The sequence below is a fragment of the Dunckerocampus dactyliophorus genome, chromosome 10 (genome assembly GCF_027744805.1).
Source record: "Dunckerocampus dactyliophorus isolate RoL2022-P2 chromosome 10, RoL_Ddac_1.1, whole genome shotgun sequence".
NCBI lineage: Eukaryota > Metazoa > Chordata > Actinopteri > Syngnathiformes > Syngnathidae > Dunckerocampus > Dunckerocampus dactyliophorus.
This window is the reverse complement of record NC_072828.1, coordinates 21,409,480-21,436,655: the sequence shown is the minus strand read 5'-3', so window position 1 is coordinate 21,436,655 and position 27,176 is coordinate 21,409,480. Positions and strand designations below refer to the sequence as shown.

At 39.7% G+C, this 27,176-nt stretch overlaps 1 protein-coding gene across 2 annotated transcripts; it reads left to right on the top strand.

Moving 5' to 3' along the window:
- The first annotated feature begins 395 nt into the window (after positions 1 to 395).
- On the top strand, positions 396 to 27,091 carry LOC129188764 (transmembrane protein 125). 2 transcript variants are annotated; one of them, XM_054789742.1, is made up of 3 exons: positions 396 to 700; positions 22,290 to 22,386; positions 22,476 to 27,091. In XM_054789742.1, the coding sequence occupies exon 3, from the start codon at positions 22,665 to 22,667 to the stop codon at positions 23,361 to 23,363; it is 699 nt and encodes a 232-aa protein (XP_054645717.1). In that variant the 5' UTR covers positions 396 to 700; positions 22,290 to 22,386; positions 22,476 to 22,664; the 3' UTR covers positions 23,364 to 27,091. The 2 variants fall into 2 exon arrangements, with proteins under 2 accessions (XP_054645717.1, XP_054645715.1); XM_054789740.1 differs by having other exon boundaries at positions 22,473 to 27,091.
- The last annotated feature ends 85 nt before the right edge of the window (positions 27,092 to 27,176 follow it).

Sequence of the window (27,176 nt, the reverse complement as noted above, 5' to 3'; positions counted from 1 at the left end):
AATAAATGGGACTAACCAAATGAATTATTCTATTCTTTTTCTTGTTATGCTCTTAATGAGCAACCTGTATCAACATAAAAAAATGCCTCATCAGCCATGATGAACCACACCGCAGAGTCACGATTCTTTTCAAGCTTAGAAGAAGAAAAAAATCGAATTAATTCATTTTATATGATCATCATGTTCAATTTTAAACACACAGAGGCCAAGAACTCGTCTGAAGATCACACTTATTGGAGCTATAGGTTCTCAATAATAATCAACTACATTACTAAAGCCAATAATGACTGGTATTGATAAGTTTGCAGCATGTCTCTTCTCATGGGGGAGAATCCGGAATGTAAAAACACTGATGTAGAATATCAATGAGTCATGGAACTCACGTGAGTGCAGAGGTCCATCCACAGCTTGTGTCCCCTCCCACCGGCGTCTCGTTTCGCCTCGCTCGGCCACACCTGCAAGCAGACGCGGGGAAGTCCGCCCGGTGGTGGTGCAGACCCACGAACGTCGGAGAGCAGAGGCAGCGATCGGAGCAATTGAGCAGCTTCCGCAGGAATCGGCGATCCGCTGGAGGCTCGGATGCATTCACCGCCTGGGGTTGCCACTTCACGAGCCTTGACACCACCTGCAATTCGGATAGAAAGCGAACTCTGACCGGTGCAGAACACCGAGGAACAGCACGCATCAGCCGAGTGCACAGGTAAGAGCGGTTTTTAGTAGACGTGAAAATGAGGACGAATAATGTTTTTTCAACTTTATATGAACAAAGTTTTATTTTCCAAAAAGGTCAAAACTGTATACCATACCTTTCTCCATCATTTCCAATTGATATGTTCATAATCTCAAATTTCCGAATAGCACAACACGCACGACTTTTTATGTATGGCTTATAAAACAATAATAAATTAAACTGCTGTCCAGAGTTGCATTACTATTATTATTTTTTACTCTTATTATTACATTCCACTATTTACCTTTTCATGCATAAAACAACCGAAAAATGGTTTGCACTTGAGACAATGTAAGTGAAATGACTCAAATAAATCACTAAAAGGATAACAGTATGTATTGAATAAAAAAGTTGCATTATTTTTTGTATTGTTACTACTTTTATTTTGCCGAGCCTTGCCTGTGTTGTGTTCATTCAAATCAAGGAAGTAGAGATGGTGACATTGTGTCACAGTCTAACCTTTGCACTCGTGGGACGCCCGCAATTACAGTGTGCAGGTGATTGAGTCCTCATCTGCTGCCAACGTCATGGGGATACTCTTTTATACCGAGAGGTCAGGGCTTTTTTTACATTATGAGAAATCAGTAAACCAAAGAAAGGGGAAGTGTTGTTGGCGTGGTATTCAAGTTAGTACGATCAGGATAGGTCAATGACGCTCCCAGGCATGAATCCTTGCGCCAAGTTGCTCATATAGATCTGTTGTACATCTCGCCTAAAAACAAAGTTCAATCTTCCGAGCTGTCTGTGTCACGACACACTTCACAACTTTAAAAATCTTTCAAGAGGTGGTCAAAGGCGTGAAAACAAGTCAGGCTGAAAACGACATGTGATAGGCCTCATTAGTGAAGAGCCTCCGGTCAGCCCAGCACACAGGATGAGAGGGTTGAGGAAAAAGAATGGACAGGCATGCTGGTGGATGTTGAGCCCCTTAAAGGTGAGGCTGGGGTATGCAGGTGTTTATATGTGTGTCGTGCGTGCCAGACACAGAGTGGAACACAGATAAGGGCTGAATCTTAAAGGCGGGTTTCTAGTTTCGTAGTCAGCAGATACACAAAGTCAGGCCACTGTGTCCGCAAATGTAATTGGACAGACTCCATCCACCTCTGCTGTAACACACATTCACCTTTAGGCATAATCAATTCCACTGAGTCAGTCCAATTCAAAGCTGATAGAGGATTAGTCTTATTTTATTAAAAATATTTGTCTTTTAGGTAAATTTTGACCATCAAAGTAATAATCGAAGTAATGATTGAAGTAGAAGTAATTAGCTCAACTTTGATCATAGACATAAAGGAATACAAAATGTAGCACTTATCCTAAAATGGTGGCTGCTGGTCACATAGATCATGAAGGTGAAACCGCCGTCTACACCAGGGGTGTCCAAAGCACAGCCCGGGGCCATTAGTGGCCCATGTTTTTTTTTTTTTTAATTGGCCCTCAGCACATTCTACAACTAAAAATAATTAATTAAGAAAAAAAATGAAGAACACTGGATAAAACAGCAGCGAAAATGGAAAAACAGCCGTAATTTTACAACCATAACGTCATAAGATTAAGAGGAAAAAAAAGTTGTAATCTTAAGAGAAAAATGTCGCAATAGTACAAGAGTAAAGTTGTGGTATTATGTGGAAAAGCACATTTAAAAGTATAAAGTTGAAACTGCATTATTATTATTTTTTTAATGTTGTAATGTTATAACAAGCAAAACAGGGAATAAAGTCGGCGTTTTCAGAAAAAGTGGAAAAGTTAAAAATTACTTGTATAAAAAATAAAGTCTAAACATTGAATGAAGACATAATGTGACGCACGGTGGTCTAGTGGTTAGCACGTTGGCCACACAGTAACAGCCTGGAGATCGGGAACCTGGGTTTGATTCTCCCCTGGGCCATTTCTGTGTGGAGTTTGCATGTTCTCCCCGTGCGTGGGTTTTCTCCGGGTACTGAGGTTTCCTCCCACATTCCAAAAACATGCATGTTAGGTTAATTGTCGACTCTAAATTGTCCATAGGTATGAATGTGAGTGTGAATGGTTGTTTGTCTATATGTGCCCTGCGATTGGCTGGCGACCAGTCCAGGGTGTACCCCGCCTGTACCCCGAAGTCAGCTGGGATAGGCTCCAGCATACCCCCGCGACCCTAATGAGGAGAAGCGGTATAGAAAATGGATGGATGTACAGAGAAAAAAATTACAAGAACAAAGTTGAAATATTTGTAAATATTAGCAAAAATGGAAGGATGAGCGATGAGCAAGAAATACGCTTTGTCACCTTTAAATTTTTCATAACTTCTTGGGTTGGTTTACAAAACATAAACTATAAAGGGCCCCTGCATCCTTTGATTTTTCAGTACGTGCCCATCGGAGGAAAAAGTTTGGACACCCTTGATCTACACTATATACTACACCTATACCAGTATGTGTGTTTAGATATGATCATGTACAGAGGAACCCACTTATCTTGACGGCCCTCAGACTGTCATGTACATGGTTCTGTGGTGGCAGTGTCACATGACCGCTTGTTAGAACCGCCAGCTCACAAGAGACAAAAAGTTAGCAAGCCACGTTGGCTGCATTGAAGTGTGGAGTTTGTCTTGTTGTAAGCTGGTATACAGCGCAGTTTTGTAGATGCCAATAAAAGGCTGATTTGTGCACAGTCATCCGGCATCTTACAGTGTTTAATACTCTTACTTAACAGAGCTGCTGTGGTAATTTTGCTCTATGTCTTGACTACATTGACAATAAAGCATTTGTACGTTCCGTAAGAATCTAAAGAAATAAAATAAAATTAAAAACAAATGGGTGTGCAATCCAAGTTAATACTTATGTTGAAAATATTTTTAATATTTTCAGCTTATTTTGCACTGAACAGGAAGTGACTGTGTCCACGTTTTAATGCTGTCTACCTAGATAGTCGTTATGTTTAGCCATAATGAGGAAGATGACAATACTACAACACTTTGAGATTTACGGGGCAATTTTTCATAGAGATGAAAGCTTTGGGTCTCGGGTTTTATGTCGAGAAAAGCTGTCGACATAAGCAGACATGTTTTAGTATTAATAATAACACGGTGGACTGGGATGAGATGACATACACAACGACGACGATGTAAGAACACCACCAATGTGTAGCACACTGGTGTCCAAAGTGCGGCCTGGCGGCCGTTTACGGCCGACGTCTGTTTTTAAAAAAAAAAACCTAAAAAACGCCATCAAAAATGGAAAAAAGAGCACTAATTTGGGGAGTAAAGACAAAATATTAGGAGAATAACGTCATAGTATTAAGAGAACAAATAGTATAAAGTTGAAATATTAGACAAAAATATGTATTTTTTTAAAAACATGTTTTGTTATGAAAAACAAACAAATCAAAGAATAAAGTTGCAATTTTTGGAAACTTAAGTTGGACAAAAACGATAATATTATGACAATACATTAAAAATATTATGTAAATAAAATAAGAGTACAAGAAAAAATGTACAAGAAAACCGTTGAAATATTTGTCAAAATAAAAATAAAAACAGCCAAAAAGTGTAATGCAAGGAGAAAAGGTTAGGATATGCTTTGTCGCTGGTAACAGAAATGTCTTAGCACATCAACATGGGTTTGTTTAAAAAATGTGAACGTGGCCCTGGGGTGGAAAAAGTTTGCACACCCCTGGTCTAGCAGATGTTACCAATAGTGGTTTAAAAGACCAGACAAAACAACCAAAAAATGTCTCTATTTTTCACAATTACGAATCAAACTGCATAAAAATCGTCATTTGTCCCGAAAAAGACAATTGGTCACTCAGGGCTGTCTGCCATTCACGTACATGTTTGTAGCATGTGCACACGCACAAAAGCCATTCGGGAACACAATCAACACTTTTCAGTAATTCTGTTGTTGCTATGAATTCAATCGTAGCTAACGTAAGTAGCCAAACTTTGTCAAATCGCTATCATTAGCTGACAACAAACATAACTATTGTGCGTGCGTGCGTGTGTTACTTTGGGTGTAGTACACATGCTCAAGCCAGGAAAAGAGCAGGATATGACGCCTGCAGTTAGTCTGAAAGTTAGCGCCATCCAGGTAACCGCTTGTTCGTGACATACAGTAGCTTCCACTGTATCCACGATGTAGCCAAAAAGTACAATGACAAATCTTCCTGTTGCATCAGTGGGTGTCCCAAAAAGGTTCAACAAGGAAAACAAACATATCACATTAGATAATACATTTTGCTTCAAGTGGATGGGGCTAGGACAGATTAACATGGTGTAAAATTAGGTAAAAATTGATTATAATGTATTTTATACTACACACATTAAAATGTTGACTAAGCTGTTGACAAGGAGTTGAGGGCGGACCATTTATTTACTCATCGTTCATTCAAATAAGTGGGAAATTTCACTGTGATCCATTTTTGACAAAATTCAGGAAGAGAGTCAGCCTGACCTGTGGCACATGTGAAAGGGCCACTAAAGACTTCACCATCCGAGGAATGTTAATGTTAGAATGCAGTGCATGAAAAGGCCCATTTTTTCCTGCATGAAAAGCACTGCCTCTGTATTAAGAGAAGCTGTCACTTCACGGGTCTATAAACACGACAGACATCAAACCGGCCTCATTCATTGTGATCGTTATCGCTAGACAGCCTAAGTCACATTAGAATAAACTCAATATCACCTCTGAACCCACAAGAGAAGGATTTTTTTTTTTTTAAAGGCACAACAAAAAAGGTGGCATTCTCCCCATGAGAGCAGCAGACGGGGACCAGCATGCTAATATATGATTTGATTAGCGGTTTAATTTTGCAGCTGTGCACCACTAAGGAAAGCAAGAGAGTTTCACAGCCCCAGTGTAAGGACCAGGGGGTTTCACGCACAAGCATTATGTGCATCATCGAGTTAATTTCCTCAAACTATTCAGAATTGGAATTGGAGATTATCTGACAGAAGCAAATTTGGATGCAGCTTTTGAGAGCAGCTGTCCCATTTTGCGCCTCCTGGAGCAAAAGTAGTTCAGTACGACAAGCAGTGGAGTTTGGTTCAGCTTGGTGGGGGTTTGTTTTGTTTGCACTGTCAAAAGTTCAGTGTTGGAAAATGCTGCGTTGTACAATTTTGTAGCGCCCTTTCGTTGGGGTACCGAGCACAACGGTACGGCACCGAATGGGTGGAGCTACACTGCTGGAACGAGTTTCACAGTTTTACTTGATCACGTTTTGTCAAAAATATATCGATTAATAAATCATGCTGTTTTGTGGTTGGATACACAGGTCACCAGGTGTCAACAATGTTACTGTAATGTTCGGTGAGACACCCAAGTGCCAGACTTGATCGCCAGAACAACAGGCTTTTATTGCAGGTTTATCTTACAACAGACACAATAATCCCAAATTAAAAGCCCTAGTAAAAACACGGGCTACTGAAACTCAACACTGAACCCCCGATGTCACTTCCTGTCTGCCCGTCACTCAGCTCCCCCTTAAGGAAAACATTTATATGTAGCAACACACATGAGCATGAGTTTTATTTATGTCTTAAATGGCTTATTAAAGTCTTTTTGTGCCAGCTATATTGGGTAATACAAGTGTAAAGGGTTAGGTTACTATATAGGTGTTAGTTCTGGTCATGAGAACTCAAATGATGTTAAAAACCATCTTTAGAAGGTTGTAAACAGGTACGCTATGCTCTAACAATGGAAATATTTGATTTATAAGTAAGTAGGGCTGTCAAAAATAGCGCGTTTACAGCGGTAACTCATTTATTTAATTAATTATATGAAAAAATGTAGCAATTAAGGCATGCACACCACGTCAAGCCACTCCTCTGACTGAGGCTGCTGCTCTCTCGTAACTTTATCCTGACCTGAGCACTTCAACAGCAGTGAATTCCCACACCATATACTCTATGTATCTCCAACTCACACACACATTTCCCGTCCTCCTCGGAACGACACTTCCTCATTGTCATTAGACCACAGCAAGGTGCGTTCAGGGGCACTCCGAACATTACAACAAGGTTTTTATTAGGTATGTGTAGTCTAAATAAACAGAAATGCAGAGAACAGGACGTGGACATTCTTATTACTCATGAGAGTAACTGTTACTGCGGAAGTACAGCTTGCTGCATTTCATCATGCTCGGAAATCCCACAAAGTACATCTATACTCCATCCATCCATCCATTTTCTATACCGCTTCATCCTCATTAGGGTCGCGGGGGCATGCTGGAGCCTATCCCAGCTGACTTCGGGCGACAGGCGGGGTACACCCTGGACTGGTCGCCAGCCAATCACAGGGCACATATAGACAAACAACCATTCACACTCACATTCATACCTATGGACAATTTAGAGTCGCCAATTAACCTAACATGCATGTTTTTGGGAATGTGGGAGGAAGCCGGAGTACCCGGAGAAAACCCACGCGCACACGGGGAGAACATGCAAACTCCACACAGAAATGCCCAGGGGAGAATCGAACCCAGGTCTTCCCGATCTCCAGGCTGTTCCTGTATTGGCCAACATGCTAACCACTAGACCACCGTGCGACCACATCTATACTCAAGACAGTGAATTCAACATAAAAAAATGACATGGTGTCTTTGAACACACCCCCTTTTGGCTCATAACACCGTTAAAGTGTGATTCCAATATTCTGCTGCTATTAAGGACCAGCAAATAGATTTTCAGAAGTGTGCTATTTTTTTAGCTAATTTGCTAATTTGAAGCTGCTCATACATACAAATATATGTAATTGTATCCTGTCATTTATCTTTCTGTTCATAAAATACAGCAAAAATGGGCATATTTCACATAGAGTGGTGATTCCTCATGATTAATTAATTTGAAAACCGTGATTAGTTGGATTAAAATTTGTAATCTTATGACAGCCCTATAAATAAGCAATCCTACTTTGCGGATATTAACTTATCACGGTCGGGCCTGGAACCAATTGGGATGGGAATTAAATGGAATGTAAAACTAGTGTGCAAGCAACTCCGTTCATCTACATTGCTTCACCTACTGGCTAGTAAGTATTTATTGTGAGGGTTTTATAAGGAATCATGTAGCATTTGTTATATCTGGTTTAGTACACTTGAGTACTGTAGTTATCTGGGGTAGGCTACATAATGAACCTGTTGGTGCTCACCATTCCCTTCCTATAAATATTGCACTGATACACTGCAGTCTGATGATAGATCAATAGAGCCTCACACAACACAAATAGTCTCAAACAAAACTCGTTTTCTTCTTGTAATAAACAGAAAAGCACAAACGTTGCATGTCCACCATTGTTCTCCTTGCTTTGCTGTGTCATGTTCCTTTTCTTTGTTCTTTGTTGGCATTGGTGGGCTAAGCTGTGTCATGCTGGCATGACGTCACACTATTTACATAGACGACACAGCTACATAGAAACAGGAAGATGGTGCAAAGATGAACTACTGTAGGTTAGGCTGGTCTATACGACAGCTCTGTAGGAGGAGGAAGCTTGATTAAAAAAAAAAAGGAAGCGTCTGATGTGGTTTCAGATGACTGTGTTCTCAGCATATAGATTGCATGTGGGAATGAGGCCTAAACAATGCAAACAGTTCCACATTCAACTGGCTAGAGTCGACTGTGTTTACGTGTTTTATATGCATTTCTAATGCCACAAGGGCTTTGCATCAGGCGTCTGACATTACCTCGAGCCAGAGGGAGATCTGTAGCAAAGACACACATCCCTCTCCTTGGAACGCCACAACTCCTGAGCAGACAAGCGAGATAAGAAGTTAGGGAGATAAAAAGCACTGCCTGCGCAACAGAGGAGTGAGGTACAAGGAAGAATGAAAGGTGCGGAAGACTGACGAGATAAGCACAGGAAACAAATGGAGATGAAGGTGTGTGGATAAGATGCCGTGTTGTGGGGGGTGGGGGGTTGGTCTTAGCTGGTAAGGCTGATTGAGGTGGTGCTGGGCCATAAACTGAAAAACGAGCTCATGCAGAAAAAATGGAATTAAACCATCTTATAGGGGCCAGGGAGCACTCTAGGGCATGAAATAGGAAGGATCTGTTTAAAGCCTCCAGTGGCATTAATAACTGTTAAGACTTTATGTCCAAAGCCAGACTAGCACCTTTGTGTGGCTGGGAAATGTGACTCACTCACAATGATGATAATATGACATCTCTGTAGTTGTGTCATGCAGGGGACACCAATGTTTGATAATTACCACTAAACAATGAAAGTTATCTATGAGCTCATGGAAATGTGCTCAATAAATCCATCCTGAATGGGACATGAATGTGTTAAATTTCATGGCAATACATCGTAATAGAAACTACCAAGATATGCACTGAATTAAAAGTGAGGGGTCATCAGACACAGTAGGATGGACTGGCACATTTGTGCAAAATGAAGTGCTGGTCCATTTTGTGGTCTGTTTTTTTACATGCGGAGTGGAAATAAATATGGGTTTAGTCTGCTTCTAGACTAGATTTTGGAGTATGGGAATTGTCACTGATGTTGGACAAGAAGGCCCTAATTCAGGGGTCTCAAACACAATTTACCTGGGGGCCGCTGGAGGTAGAGTCTGAGTGAGGCTGGGCCGCATCAAGTATTAGAAGCAGGGCTGGGAATCTCAGGGAACCTCACGATACGACACGCGATACATGGCTCACGATAACAATAATATCTTGATACGGTGATTGGGTGAATTTCATGGTGTATATTTTGCTGCATTCAGCTGGGATAGGCTCCAGCTTACCCGTGATCCTAATGAAGACAAGCGGTATAGAAAATGGGTGGAATTTTTTTTACCACATTTTTTAAGTGACTCACTCACTCTTAGTTCAGTGTAGGCTTATGTGTGCATCCTACGAGTAACATTGGCTTGTCGCAGGCCGTATTACAGTCATCTTTGAAGACAAGTCGCAAGCCGCAAATGGCCCCACGGGCCACGAGTTTGAGACCCCTGGCCTAATTGATGAATTAATTGATGAAGAAGTCTGTTCCTTGATTTTTGTGCTTATAATGTACAGTATGTATGCTCACTATGTTCAACCCTTCCACTTTTGATAATGATTGTTTGCAGTGGTATGTAAAAGAAGACACGGATGTGCTATGAGTGATTATTTCATGTTATCTAAAATGGAGAGGCTGGGTAGAGAGACCTTAGCCCAGTGAGAGAGATAAACTTCAGACCTGAAGAAGGAGAAAGAGGCAATAAAGTGCTGTTGGCATCTACGACACACAGAACAAAATGCCACATAATAAATGCAGGACATTGTTGCAGTTGCATTTGAAATGATTCAACCCACATTTATTTTCAAAAAAACTTTCAATAAATGGTTTATTTAAAAAAATAGTGACCGTTTATGACTTTAGATGTGTTTATTGCAAACGACTGCAAGTTTGTAAACTGTGCAAATAAATAAGGGTTTGTAGTTACGAGTGCAACTATATGTTGTGTTGCAACCAGTTAAGTAGAACGGTGTGTGTTTGAGGTAAAGCGGTATATGGCATAGCAACTATATTGTGTCTAAATCAATTGAATCTGTTCCTTCCACAGGTAGATCATGTTACATCATCTTTGAATTAGCATAAAACGGCCGTGAGGCATTTGCATATAATTGTAATGGATGTTGTGGGAGACAAAACGTGAGTAAGAAACCAAAACATTACATCTTTACAACGACAAACCAACTTTTTTCTGTCGCTTCTTTTTTGTCGTTTTTTTTTTAATGTCACAAAAAAGAGGGAGCCGCCTGTGAGTGCTTTGAGAGGGGGAGGGCCCCGCAGCAGCGCCCGCTGCTCGTGGAAAGAACGAGACGTGCTTTCATGTCAGAGTCCCAGTTAGAAATCCCAGTTTTGACACATCTTTGTTTTATTGATGTGTATATGTATGTACTGTATATGGTTTTCGTCAAGCATCAAGATTTCATACTTTATTCAGCGGTCCTTGAACGCACCACAGTTACAGTATGTGCTACGAGAACCAAAAGTGAAACCTATCCATAACTTCCGCTGACGCTGCCACAGCTTAATAAATCCGCCATTTAGAAGACAAATTGCCGTCTATACCATTTCTGCTCTAAACCAGTTCAATCCTCAGTGGCATTTCACCCTTTTTCAGAGCCTTTCCATTTTAGCCTCCAAAGTCCCTTCACCAAGATTTCGCTATTTCGGATGAGTTGCTTAAAATGGCGACAGTGTTGCTAAGTTAGCAGCACTGATCCCTCCTGCTACATCTTATTATTCAGTGACACAGTCCCATTATAATGTGTTGATGAGCTAAAAACTGAACTAATATTATACGTCTCCTAAATGAGTTTCGCTAAGGTGAGCCATTGATAAAGATCCTTATTGCTGATGAAGAGTCTTGGATTCTCCCAATGAATGAACATCATCATTTTTACGATAACATCTCTGGACCTTCTTGCTCCATCGCTGCCTCGGCTATGAATTCTGACTAGAGGAGAGAAAGAAGTCAGCACAGTGTCTACATTCTGTTTTTAATTCGTTGCTGACCACAATTAATACACAATTTATAAGTTCGCTGAAGTCTCAGCAGTGTCCTCGCTCTGAGCGTCTTCCCTCCTTATCCTGTCCCATAGCCACAGCCACGTCAGCCCCCCCCCATTCAAGTCACAGATGACAGCTCAGAAACATCCGTTACCCTTCCACACCACATGAGCGTCTTTTCCTGTCCGTCCCAGCCCTGTGGAACTTGGCACCAGCGCCCATCACATAGACAGATGGAGCCAACCCTGACCCCTCTCCTCGCCTGCAGGGACGCCAAGAGAATCAATGCCTGACTAGAGGAAAGGGGGCTGTGTGAGTGGGAGACAGAAAGGAGAGGAACAGGGTATTGCTTTGTCACCGCGATAAAACATCACTCCTTCGCCCCAACCCAAGGCCCAGGATAAGAATACACATAGCAGGGCATTCCGCTTCATTTTAGATCTCTTCTATAAATTTAACTTGGCATCACTTTTTCTGTTTATTTGGCAGCAATATCTTGGATGTGAAGAGAGGATGTGAACACTGACAACATCCTAAATATAGAGAAGCACCACAAGATGGGCTGCCATGCCAAAAAAAGGCAGTGGCTCCCAAGGTGACAAAGATACTGTAAGCATACTGCAACTTTAATTGCACTGTCACACCCGAGTGTTGCGCAATAAACTCTTTGCTGGCAGAAAAAGAGAATAAAACTTTGTTATACATCAACACTGAACTTCCACTAATATATCAACATTCCATTCTGTGCTACTGCCTAGTGAAATTACAGTCGTCCCTTGTCACTTTGCGCTTCGAATTTTGCGGCTTCACTATGAATTAATAAATCATGCTGATTTGTGGTTGATTATGGCCCATTATTAGTGAAAACATGCAAATGTTAAGTATTTTTGGCCTAAATTAAGCTTTTTCAAGCATAAAAATTGCTAAATGAACTAAAATACAAATATAAGGCATTGAAAAGATGCATTCAAAGGCTTTGACGATATGTCGTATTCTACACTGGTCATTAGGTATCAGTAACGATACTGTACTGTTCGATGAGAAACACAAGCACCAGACTTGTTTGCCGGAACAACAGGTACAATAATCCCAAATAAAAATCCCTAATAAAAAGACGGCTACTGTTGCAGCCATGACTGAAACTGCCAAACTGAAACTCAACTATGAACCTCCGCTGTCACTTCCTGAGCTCCCCTCACTCAGCTTCCCTAGGGCAGTGGTTCTCAAACTTTTTACAGTCGCGTACCCCTTCGGACATTTGACCAAATGCCATTTAACCCTACTCCTGCACACTTAAAAAAACATAAACATTTATATCTTAATTAACATGAAATATTGAACATAATTAATTGCTTAATTAATTCATTTTATAGTAATTCCGGGTCAAATATTTTATTTTTCATGGTCAAATTTTGATAAAGTTTCACCTGAGTACTGATAAATAAGTAAGAATGATGTCTGGATGGAGTCTTATTTTGGCATCCTTCCGTTTGAATGGGTTGGAATTGGGCTTCACTTTTTTGTCCACTCATGATGGCTATGGTTTAAGTCTGCATATTCATTTAATAGGAAACTGAAGGGGGAAGTTTAACAATCATGATAAAGCAGTAACTGAAGTACAAAAAACAACGACAAAGCCTCGTTTTCGGGGGAAACTGGAACACCAGTATGAATGAAATATTCATTAAACACTCTTAATGTACAGAATAATAATCAAACTTATTTGATCATCTAATTTACACAGAGCAATGAACGACTTTATGCTCTGTCTCCTTTCTGTACAGGCACACCCATATATGTGAGTGTTAGGCGCGTACCCCCATGACAATTGGTGTACCTCTGGGGGTACGCGTACCCCACTTTGGGAACCTAGGTCCTAGGGAACACATTTATAGCACATTATTTTTATTATGTCTACTATATTGGGTATTACAAGTGTAAAGGTGACTATAGCGGTGTTAGTTCATGTCTAGAGGGCTCAATAATGTTGAAAACTGTATTTAGAAGGTTGTAAACAGGTTTTCTGCGCTCTAAAGACAAAAATATTTATACATTTATTTATAAATAAAGAATCCTTCTTCCCGAAAATTCACTTATCACAGTGGGTTTTGGAACCAAGTAACCGTGATTAAGGAAGAATTACTGAATTTTGATTTAAACCTTCTACCTTCTACCCTGCAAATGTGTGACAGTGGGACCCCTCCAGATCCACTGCTGCTTGGGTTAACCTATTCTGCTGATATGCATTCGGATTAGCATATTGCCAGACATCCAATCTTGAAAGAACAAAGCATCAACAATAAAATGAGACACTAATGACCAGTGAAATGAATTCACCAAGCCAACATAACAGAGAAGGGAATTCCGGAGTCCCAAAGCTTCGCAGGTAATTGGAGTGCAGTATGGTGTATTTTATTTATTTTTTTACTCTACATCTACTCTGGTGACCTTGTAAGGCTGAGCACATCCAAGACACAGACAATGAGAAATACTGATAGAGATTTATGTTTGAGGTTTATGATTATCCTTCTGGTTTTTCATCATAACTTTTAAGCCATTTACATAAGAAAGGGTGTTTTGACTGTCAGCCTGTCCTCAGTCATCTCTGTCTCCGCTGCAAGGCTGAGTGTCCAACATCGGCTTACTATTCCTGTCACTTCAATGAAACTCAATTTGAATCTTTGTTATGAGTAGTATCAGTTTTAAATGCATTGTGCTCAGAAGCGTATTTCTCATGTCTCATCCTCACTTTTTCTTGTTGCCGCAGCATCTGTTAATCTTTACGTATTTTGAAGCCGGTACGATAAAGCTGACGTGGTTGTAGTTCAGAGGTGATGCGACAATTCAATGATGCTACGAGCTTTCCACTTTTTCATCATCATTTTATTATCATGGTCATTCTTGCATGGTCAACGTCAAGTTTAGTTACAGAGCACATTTCTTGCAAAGTATTACTGCCCAAAGTGCCGCTCAATAAAATAAATTTTTTTGTTTTGTTTTGTCTTTTCCTATTAAGGGTCACCACAGCAGATCAATCTCATTGTTTGATTTGACATAGTTTTTACGCCGGATGCACTTCTTGACACAAACTTCCCATTTATCAAGGCTTGGGACCCACACTGGACATCTAGAATGGTTGGATGTTGGGACCCTGGCCTGGGGATCGAATTCGCGCAGTCTAACGGCATTGTAACACGAGGCAATGAATAAATTAATTCATTATTGTGAATATCAATTTATTCATACTTAAACTTAAAAAAAAACAAACCAAGCAAAAATATATCCTTATTTGAGTATGTAATTAATATTGGGAAAGATACAGTCAAACGTTCAGTGGTGTTTTAAGTAGGGTTGGGTATTGTTTACATATTGTTTGACACTGGTGCCGATTCGAACTGGTACTTGAAAAAAGGAAAACATGCACATTTTGTACAAAAATATGGAATTTTGTGACATACAAGTTGAATAGAATAGTTAAATACGTCAATATAAATAAAATAAGTACAGTAATCCCTTATTTATCGCAGTTAATTGGTTCCAGACCTGGCCGTGATATTCCTTACTTATAAATGGAATATTTTTGTAGTTACAGAAAGCCTGGTTGTTACCTTCTAAATATATGTTTTAACATTGTCCCACCCACAGCACCATCTGATTATTTACACGCAGAGCCGAGTCATGAGTAACAACCAATCAGCAGTGAGAACTGTGCATATATTGTGCTCACAGACACATTGGAGAGGAGAAAAACATTTACGGGTGGAGAAGCTCAGTAGAGCAGCTACTGTATATGTTTGTATCCCAGCTCTCTGGCAAGACTGCAAACTTCCTCAAAGCAATCGTCGTTGAAACGCACCGAGCGTAGCAACGGCCACTTCGATGGCACCTTTAATTTGTCTAGCTCGTCATAACTTTGTTGTCTTTCGGCCAATTAAAAAGACAAACACTGATAGCCGTGCCATTACTGCAACCTCCCGTGACACGAAGTCTTGGCATTCTCTCCACAACTTCCCAAAAATTTGCTTAAAAATCTTGTGATGTTTACAGGCGATTACACAGAAAACAAGATGCCGACAGGCGACCTTGCAGGAAGTCTTGCGGTATGATGTCACAGCTCAAGGGGCTACAGAGAATAAGGGCTGTCTTACATCTATGAAATTTATATGTATTTTATTGTTAAAAAATTCGCACAGTGAGTTTGCACACCTTGCATAACTTTGCATAACCTTGCATAACACTACAACTAATTAAACGTCTGGTCAGTACCGTATTTTCATCAATTGTACTGCATGGAATTAGGAAAATAATTTGAGGAAATTTGTTAAAGTAGGTTAAAAGTTGGAGATTGTATTATTCAAAATTTTGTCACCAATATTTTCACTTTCACTGCAAATGAATATCGGCTCCTAATATCGGTAGGGATGCTCCGATCAGGGTTTTATGCTGCCGATTTCGATATGATCATCCATGAGTGAGATCGGCCGATGCCGACACCGATCACATGGAATAATTTTGGAGTAATACGAATACATAGGCAATAAACAGTTCAGATAATACAAACAAATATCTTTATTAAATAGAAATCTGTCCTGCTCAACTTAAAACAGAATAAATTCAGTGTCCAGGTTGCAGGGCTCTCTAACTTTCATCGCTATTAGAGCTGCCAACTATTTGTGTTTCATTTATGACTGGCAACATTTAAATTGTACGCTACGTTATTTACCAAGCAGATCTCCACTCAAACAGTGTGGCCATCGTCTTTATGCTATTTTGTGCTCACTTGTCATTATGTAAAGGGATAAAGTCTGCAGTCAAGAGTTGAAGCAAATATTCTTTGACCCTTTGGTGAGCTACTCAGCATCAGCTGGTGAGATAGGAGACCCCTGTGATAGGAACACCATCATAAAGCTAGACGCTCTGTGTTAATGTTCATTAAACAACCCCACACAGATCGTGTTTTGAGGACAAGACACAATTAGTATAATGACAGCAAGTGAGTAAAGTTGTTCAATGACGATTGAAAAAGTTAGAAAGTGATATCCACCTGTGGCTTCCTGGTGGGACAAAACAAGCTCAGAATTAACTGCATTGCTTGTTGGTTTTAAAAACAAAATGTCACTCTGGTAAATAGTCACATTTGACATCCGAAGACCAGAAGCTAGGCGGATAACTCTAGCTAGGTATCTGCCGCCAATGCAAAGTACAGCCAGTGACAGCTAGGCAAAGCGTGTAAACAACAAGGCAAGAATAGTCGAACGGAGATTTGATAAGGGAGTGATCAAACACGCTGGCATCGATTGGCGTAGCCTGTGTCAAGCTCAATACGAGACGCGTCATTTTGTTGGCAACCCTACGTGACACAGCAGACATGTAGGATTTGCCGCCGATGGGATTTTGTGATCGGCTTTGAAAGGCGTTTATCAACATGTTTTTTTTATGGAAATCGGACGATATTAATCATCTCCTTGACTGCTAAAAATCGGTATCGGCCCTGAAAAAAACATATCGATCAATCGATCTGTAGTAGCGACCTGCTTGTGTTGCATGTTGATGTTCAGAATTCCTGTGTTTGTGAATGCACCTCGCCATTAGTGAGGATCTTGAGGAAGTGCTGTGTTGCTGATGTGGACAGTGAAGAAGAAACGTGAGTGCGAGTTACTATAGTATACCTCATTTTTGCCTAATTTCAGTGCCATTAAATTAATAGTTACTCTTAAATTTAATAAATAATCAATTATAAGTAAATTGTTAGATACAGTATATATTCATAACAAATAAAGCACCAAAATCAGGCGGCGTTATACTTACCTTTTCGGTCTGGTTACTACAGATGCCATTTGGATACTAGTATCGGTACACATCCCTAGTTTTAAGACATTGAGGCTCCAGGAATATTTTCTACTGTATATTGTTTTCGTTATCTTAGCACTTTCACTTAAAAACTGTGACATAAACACAGCTGACTCACTGTCCTATTTTTGTGGCGCCACCTGATGTTGTGTTCAGACCAAATGGGATTAATTAGTGCACGCTCAAACCCATGTGTAGAAAAAAACCCAAAAAACTTCCTGTAGGCTCTTGGTGTGTGAGTCAGAACTGTTACAGGTGACTAAACACTCCTACTGGCTCATATTCACATTTCATGTCATTTCCTTTCTTCATTAATTTCCAACGATTGAACACTCACATGTAGTCACCAGTAAGGCACACGACGTGAAATCCTTCAAGAACAGCATGTTGCCAATAAACACCGTGCCTTCCTGCTGTAATTACCCTTACTCGTCACTTCACGCCCTTTGTATGCACCTCATATCTCCCAGTGTCATCGTTATTGCTCTATGCCGTTCCTAGGCAGCACCTGCCGACATTAATAAGCAATGTCATTCTGCATGTATCTCCAAAGAAAATCAAATTTGAATATTTTTAATCCATCTCTCTGTCCTATCGTTCCCAAAACAAAATCCCAAGCCTGAATGAGCAATCGTGTTTGGAGAGATACAGGATGTTGAGTTTTTATTTTGCTGAGCAGTGTGACGAGGACGAGCTGCAACTCCTGTCAGATTGTGTTGGGACATGTGGGCTTGTGCCACACACTGCTGACTTTGATAGAAACGAAGCTGCTGACAGCTTTTTAAAGACAAGCTGCTGACAGCCATTACCTTGAGGATGTTTGTTAGCGTGTGTGAGTGCTGTATATGTTTACATGTGTGGTGTGCGTGATGGGGCCGTGATGATCAGCGGGAGATAAAACATGATGAGTGTTGGAAAAAAAGCATCAGAGAGGACCAGTGTATCGCAGAAAAAAAATGCAAAGAATTGCTTGTTCAATGCTGTCACGAGACAAAATGCCAAATAGATGCATACAGTACACAGTGGAACCCAGGTTAGCGTCCGCCCCGGTTAGTGCGTTTTTCGGTCAAGGTAGAAAATTTACGCCCAAATTTTGCCTTGATTTATGTACATTTTCCAATTAGTGTACTCATCTTGTCATGTTATTAATACACGGCGTGAGTCAAACTGTGTTCTTAATGTATTTTTATCACATTAAGTCCTGTTAGCATCCTGTTAGCATCCTTAGCTTGCTAACAATATGGCAGCTATGTCACCCGTCTATGATGTCATCAGCAGTTGACTCACAAAAATGTTCACAAAAATACAAGTTTTTATACTTTTACAATTACAGTTTTACGTGTATACAATAATTCTAAATATACGAAATAATTCTAAATAAATTCTAAATTGCATATAAATGACAAATGAAAAGGATACATCAGCATTTAGCATCTCTGTGTGGAGTTTGCATGTTCTCCCCGTGCGTGCGTGGTTTTCCAAAAACATGCAGGTGAGGTTAATTGGCGACTCTAAATTGTCCATAGGTATGAATATGAGTGTGAATGGTTGTTTGTCTATACGTGGCCTGCGATTGGCTGGCGACCAGTTCAGGGTGTACCCCAGTTTTTGATGTGTGTGAACACCCAAGTGTCTCCACTTTAGTTGTCTAGCTGCCAGTTAGAGGTGAAATTGAAGAATTTGGAGATAGTCCTCCTTCTTCATTATTCTATCCACTTTGTGCACCTGAGCATGATGCTACCACCACCATGCTTGACATTTACTACAGTGTTCTTAGGTTTGAAGGCCTCAACTTGACTTCTCTAAACATACTTCTTGTCATAGAATAGCTCAATCTTTTTCTCGTCTGACCATCAAACTTTTCTCCAGAAGGCATCTGTCTTGTCCAGGTGGGAAGCTGCAAACATTTCGATTTTGGAGCAAGGGCCTCTTGCTCAGTTGGCATTGTTAAAAGTCCATGGTGATGTAAAAGTTGCTTCACTGTGAACAATGACATGGGTGTTCCAGCAGTTTCCAGTTCATGACAGGCTTGAGCTTTGGTGGTTTCCTTTTATCTGAGGGTGACAGTGTAAGTTGGCCAAGTGATGACACATCCAAATAACTTGTACTTATTTGCAGTGAGTGATGCCACTGTTTTACATGTCATAAAAAGTGAAAGAATATAATAAGAGCGGAGATGATCAATATTGGCTTTCTTTCCGATACCGATATCAACCGATGCCCATACAGGCAGCAGCTCGCCCCTCTAAATAATGTCACATTATGAACACACTATGCTTATTTTACTGTGATGTCATTGGATGCATTTCACAAACACTGCAAAATAAGACTAATACTACAGCCTGCCATACAGGTTAGAGAAAAAGTAGCAAAACACTGCATGTGACTCCGAGTGATTCTTCCTGAGGTGTGCTATTGCACACAAAGCATTGAAGGCAGACGCCTTACTCCCGCCTCGCATAACCCGTGCTTTATGTCACGTTCCGCATGACAGCTTGTACTTTTGGTTTCTCAGAAATTTAAGACATAAATAAGACATAATATAGACTCACACATGTTAGCATTGGGACACTTCACTGTTGCTGTTACTTCCTGGTGGCTAGTCTCTCATCAGTGTAACATTACTGACACCTAGTGACCAGTGCCGAATACTACATATCAACGACACACATTAGAATGCATCTTCTGAATGCTTTATATTTGTATTATAGTTAATTTAGCCATTTTTCAACTTAATTTGGGCCAGAAATACGTAATATTTCCTTAAATATGCATATTTTTATACTAATAATAGGCCGTAGTCGACCACAAATTATCATTATTATTTTTTTTATTTAATTTTTTTTTTTTTTTTTTGCTTTTACCACAAATTATTAATTAAATATATTTTGAAAAATCGTGATAGAGTGAAGGTGGGAAATTTGAAGCACGAAGTGGTGAGGGACGACTGGATGATATAATATCAATCAGCTAGTATTAAATAATAGTATTAGCTTTGTATGTAGCGAAAGACAACGTAATTAAATATACTTTACACGTTTCTCAGTCTCCATAATTCATAGACATCTGCTGTGAAAACTTGGTTTAGCAATCATGTGCTTGTTGTTTGGCCAAACATTCCATAAATGAATGTAAGTCACTGTGATGGAAATTTGCTTCAGTGTGTGTGTGTGTGTGTGTGTGTGTGTGTGTGTGTGTGTGTGTGTGTGTAAGGACATTCTTCATGCTGTCAGCAGCTCTCTGTAGCAAACACTCATTTGCATCGAGATAATGAGAGACATAAAATGTTGTTTTTAAGCAGCCACGACGGAAAGTTTTGAACGTAAAGAAAACTTATAGAGTGCGTGCAACAATAATTGGGTGTATTTTTTATTTGTTAATCCCTTAATTTTTTTATTTCCTTAGTCAGCCATTAAAGCAGAGCAATTATCTTTGTGTTTTAGGCAAAACAAGCGAGTCACTCACATCATCTTTGAATTTGGAAAACAGTGATCAACTTTTGTGCCTTTCTGATATGTTTGCGGACCAAATCACTAACTTTCTGTGCTTGGTTCATATTGATTTGGTCTGTTTAGGGCAGGAGTGTCCAAGGTGTGGCCCAGGGGCAATTTGCGGCCCGTGGCTGTTTGGCCTGTGGCACATTCTAAAAATATAATCTAACAAAAAAAAAAAAAAACTGAAAAGATGGAAAACAGCTGTAATTTTACGAGAATAAAGTAAAATTATTAGCTGATTGTCATTCTGTTCATTATCGTGGTTAATATTTTCATTACCACTATTACTAACAATAAGTATGACTGTTTCAAGTTAGCATTATCACTGCGGCTGTAATGTCCTCTCCATTATTGTCTTCATGGCCGCCATAGACATTTGCTGATGAAGTCCTGTTTGTTCCTGTTGCTTTGTTTTTGTTGTTGCAATTGTTGTTGTTGCTGTTGTTCTTGCCTCTCTCTGTATTGCCCCCTTCTTGTCCCCGCACTCTGCCCTCTGTTTTCTTTTCTCTTCTTTTCTATCCCCTCCTGCTCCGGTCCAGCTGCTCCCAGTTTGCATGACAACAAAATATCAAATAAGGTCAAATAAAATCTATATAACAGGGGAAGAGTATTTGACACTTTTCCCTGGCAGAGCAAATCTGTTTAGCATGTAAGCGCATTTAGATCAACAATACTATCTGCCCTAACGGCTGGACAGGACAAAAAAAAAAACATTAAGAGAAAAAAGGCGGATAGTAACAAGAAATAAAGTTGCAATTTTAATATTGTAAGGAAAAATGATGTCATTTTAGTAGCATAGAGTTGTAAAGAACTATTAAAGAAAAAATATCAACAAAATACAACAAAATGATGGGAATAAAGTCGTAATATTATGATAAGAAAACTTACAAAGATTATTTAAGAAGAAATGTCAAATATTTGGAACATTAAAAAAACAACACAAATAGGATAAAGACTCAAATTACTACTATTCATACTATTCATATTATTACTACTATCATACTAATCATATGCTTTTTCATCTACATCACAAAGCTGAGATGCAGTTCATTCTTGAAATATATATAACTTCTTAGCATATCTACCAGGGCTGTCAAATGATTAAACATTTTAATCAGATGAATCACAGTTTTTAAAATAACTAATCCAGATTAGTCACCATTAGCAACTATATCTAAAATATGCCCATTTTTCCTGTATTTATTTAACAGAAAGACAAATGACAGGACAGGATTATATATATTTGTATGTATTAACAGGTCCAAATGAACTGAATATGTCGATCAAGCTATACCACACAAGTCTAAAATCTACAGTATTTGTCTAATACTAGTCTATTTTATGGTATAGCAGAATCACACAAACCATGTTATTATGAGCAATGAGGGGTTGCGTTCAAAGACATCACGTAATTTAATGTACTTATTTCCAGTGTATTTTCCAGCATACTTAAATGTAGCAAATTCGAATTAAGAGTTACGAAGTGAGTGATAAGAATATCCATTTCATGTTTTTCTTTATCTTCCTGTTTATTTACACACACACACACACACACATTATACACATTTTTCAGTATGTGGCCCTTGGTGGAAAATGTTTGGACACCGCTGGTCTAGGGCATAACCGATTACTCAATTAATCAAAACAACAAGCTTCGGATTAATCGATTTAAGACAATAATCGTTAGCTGCAGCACTCGTTAGGAAGTTTAAATTTACAAGACCAGTCTGTCTTTTCTTTCAGATGAGGCCTGCTGCCCATTGCAGGTTGCTATTCATGCCTTGGACCTGGAAGCAGGACTGTGACTGCGGATCCATCATTGTATCCAGCTTGGACTAGGGTACCTGAATTGATTACAAGGGGACCAGCGGGGACAAACAGGCAGGTGATTTGGTACATTTACAACATTGTATCCTATTCCCACAGCAGAGCTTCTCAAGCCACCTGGGAGATCTCCAGGTTAACATCCAAAGTGACCCCCGTTAAACCCCTGGACTTGCTGGTCCCAGCAGTGGTAGCTGTCAGTGAAGGTGACACGGCTTGAAAGGATTCTTAAGTGGATTCTTTTCCCTCTGTGGTGGTGGCTGCCTTATTTATCAGGCTGGGAGTGGCAGCAGGATGCCTGAACTGGACGACTTTCCCCCCCTGAGGGGACCTAGAGGCTCTGAAACGGGCCTCCACGGGCCCGCTGACCCAATTCGGATTCAGCACAACATCCTGGAGGAGCAAGTGGAGCTGTGGTGGTTCCGAGAACCAGGGAAGTCTCTGCTGTGCTACTGTGTCGCTGTATTTCTAATCCTGGGCTGTGGGCTCGGAGGTGTTGGCCTGCTCTCCACCACCACCAGCGTCTCAAGTGAATGGCGGCTGGGTGCGGGCACAGCCCTCTGTCTGCTCGCCTTGGGGGTTCTGCTCAAACAGCTACTCAGCTCCGCCGTGCAGGACATGAATTGCGTTCGAAGCCGACAGCAGATTGACATGCTGAAAAGCGGCGGATTATCTGACTTCCTTGTGGTTTTGATTACTGGGCTGTCGCTGCTCATTTGTGGAGGGGTTCTACTGCATCTGGCCCTGGTGAACCATATGCCCAAACCGGGCCAAGCACTTAATGATATGTACATCTCTGGAGTGGTGTTGCTGACTGGAGGGGGGGCTGCAGTGGTGGGGGTTGGAATATACTCAGTTGTGGTCATCCTACTGGAGAGGACACGGCACAGACAAAGGTTTGTGGACCGGATTTTGAACATCTTCACCATCTCCGGACACATGAACCACCAGGCTCGTAGAGAAACTACCTCCAGTCTGGCCAATCTCATATGAGACGTAACAGCACGATTACTGCCTCTTACATTTGTGAACATTTGTCCTTCACGTGAAGCTTTTTGGAAAAATGACAAAAGATGATCACTCATTACAAGATGACACTTTGCTTCAGTTTTGTCACCAGCGGAAGCCAAACAGTAGCAAAAAGAATGGAAAAACAGAATGACAAGATGAAGCACTGACACGCTAACTGCTGCTCGCCAGACATTGTGGTCTATGAAACACTCATATCGGATCTCATGAATGTAGCATTTTTGCATCAACTGAAAAATCAGTATTAAACAGGGACAACAAACATAATTGAGCTGAGTTGAGAGACAGTCTCTCCATCGTGTCCTGAGTCTTCCCCGAGGCCTCCTACCGGTCGGACGTGCCCTGAACACCTCCCAAGGGAGGCGTCTGGGAGGCATCCTGAGCAGCGGTACGACTCTGAGTTTCTCCCGGATGACAGCGATTCTCACCTTATCTCTTTGTTTCATTTGCATTAAAAATAAGTCATAGATGCCTTGAAAGAGACTTTATTGGTTATGTACAGTGCCCTCCAAAAGTATTGGAACAGTGAGGCCAATTCCTTTATTTTTGCTGTAAAACGTTTGGTTTTGACATCAAGCGATGAATATGAGACCAGACAGCAGCATTTCAGCTTTTATTAACAGTCTAAAAACAATCTAAGACGAAGGTTTTATGAAGTGATGGATGAATTCATCTCTATACTTATTTGCAAATTCTATCCTGATCTTTCTATTCTTCTTGTATTTTGGTACTTTTGTAAATGAAGTATGCAAACTGTAGATTTTCCTTGGTGCACCTGTTCGACGTATGTTACATAGTACACCAGTGGTTTAATTCTTCTTCAGGACATTCCAAATGGTTGCAGCGGCTATGATCAATGTTTCTGCAATGGTTCTGATTGATTTTCCATCTTCAGGTTGACAATTGCTTGTTTTTCACCTGTAGACAGCTCTCTGGTTTTCATGTTGTTTTCACTTTTTTTAATGACCTTTTTTTCTGTTTTTTTTTTTCAAATATTTCAACTTTCCTTAAAATATTATTCGTAAATTTTATTTTCCTAATATTTTGACGTTATTCCCATATTATTGGAACTTTTTTCCCCGAACCCAATTTTCCAAAAATTACAACTTTATTTTGTTTTGTTTCTCATAACATTGAGACTTAAAAAAAACAAACCAACATTTTTTCTTAACATTTCAACTCTGTGCAACTAAAATGTCATTATTTTTTCTCATAATGTTAAAAGTTTCATAAAATCGCAAATTGTTTTCCCTCGTAATATTTTCACTTTATTCTCGGGAAACATTAGAACTTTTTTCACAATCTAATTTTCCAAAAATTACAACTTTATTTGTTGTTTTGTTGGTTTCTCATAATATTACCATTTTTTAAAAATTCTCTTTCTTTAACATTTGAACTTTATGTGACTAAAATGATTACTTTTTCTCATAATATCACACTGTTATCGTTGTATAATTATTACTTTCATTGTTATGCTACAACTTTTTTCTTTTAATATTTTGACTTTATTCTTGTTAAATTACTACTGATTATATTCTGAGAATGTGCAGTAGGCCAATAAGAAAAAACAGCCCTGGGTGGCAAAATGGCCCAAGGGCCGCATTTTGGATACCCTGGAATAAAGTATGTAATGGGTCACACTTTGGCAAAAATAGATGTAAATACCTGGAAATAAAAGCTGACATGCTGGCTCTCATTCGATGTCAAACCCAAATGTTTTCAGTCTACAGCTAAAATAAAGACATTGACCTCACCGTTCCAATACTTCTTGAGGGTAGTGTATATGTGACAAAGGGGACTCTGACTACTGATCTTAGAGTTTTATGATTTAAAATGGCTAAATTACAGTTACAGAATGTCCAATAAATGGGTCAATAAAATTAATTGAAAACCTTTTTATCAGCATTGCAATATGAATACAGTATATACAAACATAACATGGGTAGTAAATCGTGAAGTGTTTGTGACCTGCTTTCCAACTTGATTGTAACATCTGTCGGATGAACGGTGTTTTTTAAAAAAAAAATTTATTGCACTTTGAATGTATGGATTTCTTGTGTTTTCTGTGCATGAACTCACTTTTCCAATTCTCACAGCATGTTGTTTCCCCGAAACATACCTTATTTTGGGCTAGTATGATAACACTGACTGAAAATGTTTGCTGTTAGGAATAATAACAGTAATAATCAGCCCCAATGTCTGGCAGTGCAATCAGCTTCACAGTTCTGTTTTATATTCAAGTGTAAAACTTCTTGACTGTCTAAGCCAAGGTTTGGCAACACACGGCTCTGGATTTCTCATTTTTCTGTCTTAATGTTTCTGTGTCCCTTTTGAAAATGTCAAGATCCATTCGAAGTTCTGTGTCAGGGTTGAGGGTGTGGCGTGCAGTTCTCTGTCGAAACGCTAGGGGGAAAGTTTTGTGGAGTCCACAATCCAGTAATTGACATTTATCGACTGTTTAGCTTGTTAGCTTCCTTCAATTACTTTAAGTGTTGCTGCAATGTGAGGTTCCATTTTTTGGGGGGAGGTGGACGTCTCATAGGTTGTGTTACCTTCAATTTACCCGTTTTGTGGCTCAGAGTGGGTTTTATTTTGTTGGACCCCGAATGGCCATTTCGATGCTAAAGTCTGCCGAACCCCGGTCGAAGCAAATGCTACATGACAAAAGCCTTTTAGTCAGATATTGATGGAAACACAGAACTATATTATGTTAAAATATGTTAGTAAAGTAAAGTAAGACTTTAAATAACCTGTGGGTGTGAATGATTACCTGTCTCTATGTGTACAATACGGGACATATTGTTAAATAAACACATCTCTGACAATGTCAATCAAAAGAAATGGTACAGCTCCTATATCGGGTCACAGTAGATTGCGCAGGTGTAACTACTAGAGTCATCATTCACATTTCCAGATCCTTTTGTGTGTCTGAGTCAGTAAAGTCGTCTTCATCACACTCTGCATATGCTGCCTCGGGGCAAGAGAGGACACACAATGACCCATTGTTGCAGCGACGACAACAAAAACAGGAGGCACAGAGCACAAAGTGGTGGTCTGCAGGGGCTGGCACAGGTTAACACCAAGCTCTTTGTTGGGCACAAAAAAAAAGTTGGAGGCGGGACTTAATGTTCTTCATTGGTCAAAGGCGGGACTTAATGTTCTTCATTGGTCAAAGGCAAATAACGTGTGATGCAGAGCTACTTTAATAATGTCTAATTTCTACTCATTCAGACTACTTCAAAATGTAGTGTGTGTGTGTGGGTGTGTGTGTGTGTGGGGGGGTCCTTACAAATAAATGATTACCATACAAATAAATGATTACCATACATAGACGTTTATTTCATTTGTCTGTCTGCAATTGCATCACTGCTCTCATTTATACCCAAATTTAATGATCAGTCTAATGAAAGAAAGTCACTAAAACCCACTATAATCAAATTGTCTAAAATTCCGTAGCTTAGCAAATGTTGGGCATTCCATGAGTCATTTTTGATTCTACTCTCATATCATTTGATGTGTATCATTCAATTTATGACACACAAATAACCGGGTAGCTCAGACATGTAGCATTTCATAATATGTTCCCCAATAGATGGTGGCAAGATTGTGATCCCAATCCAGTTCTTGTTGTCCTCTGGGAATTAAAATAAATGTATGTTTTTTTCATATAAATGACATTTTCATCACATTTTCCAGGTTGTAATAGTTTTGGTCTGCTGTGGCCTTCTCAGGATTGATTTAACATGCTGTGATAAATGGATCTGTCAGGAAGTACAG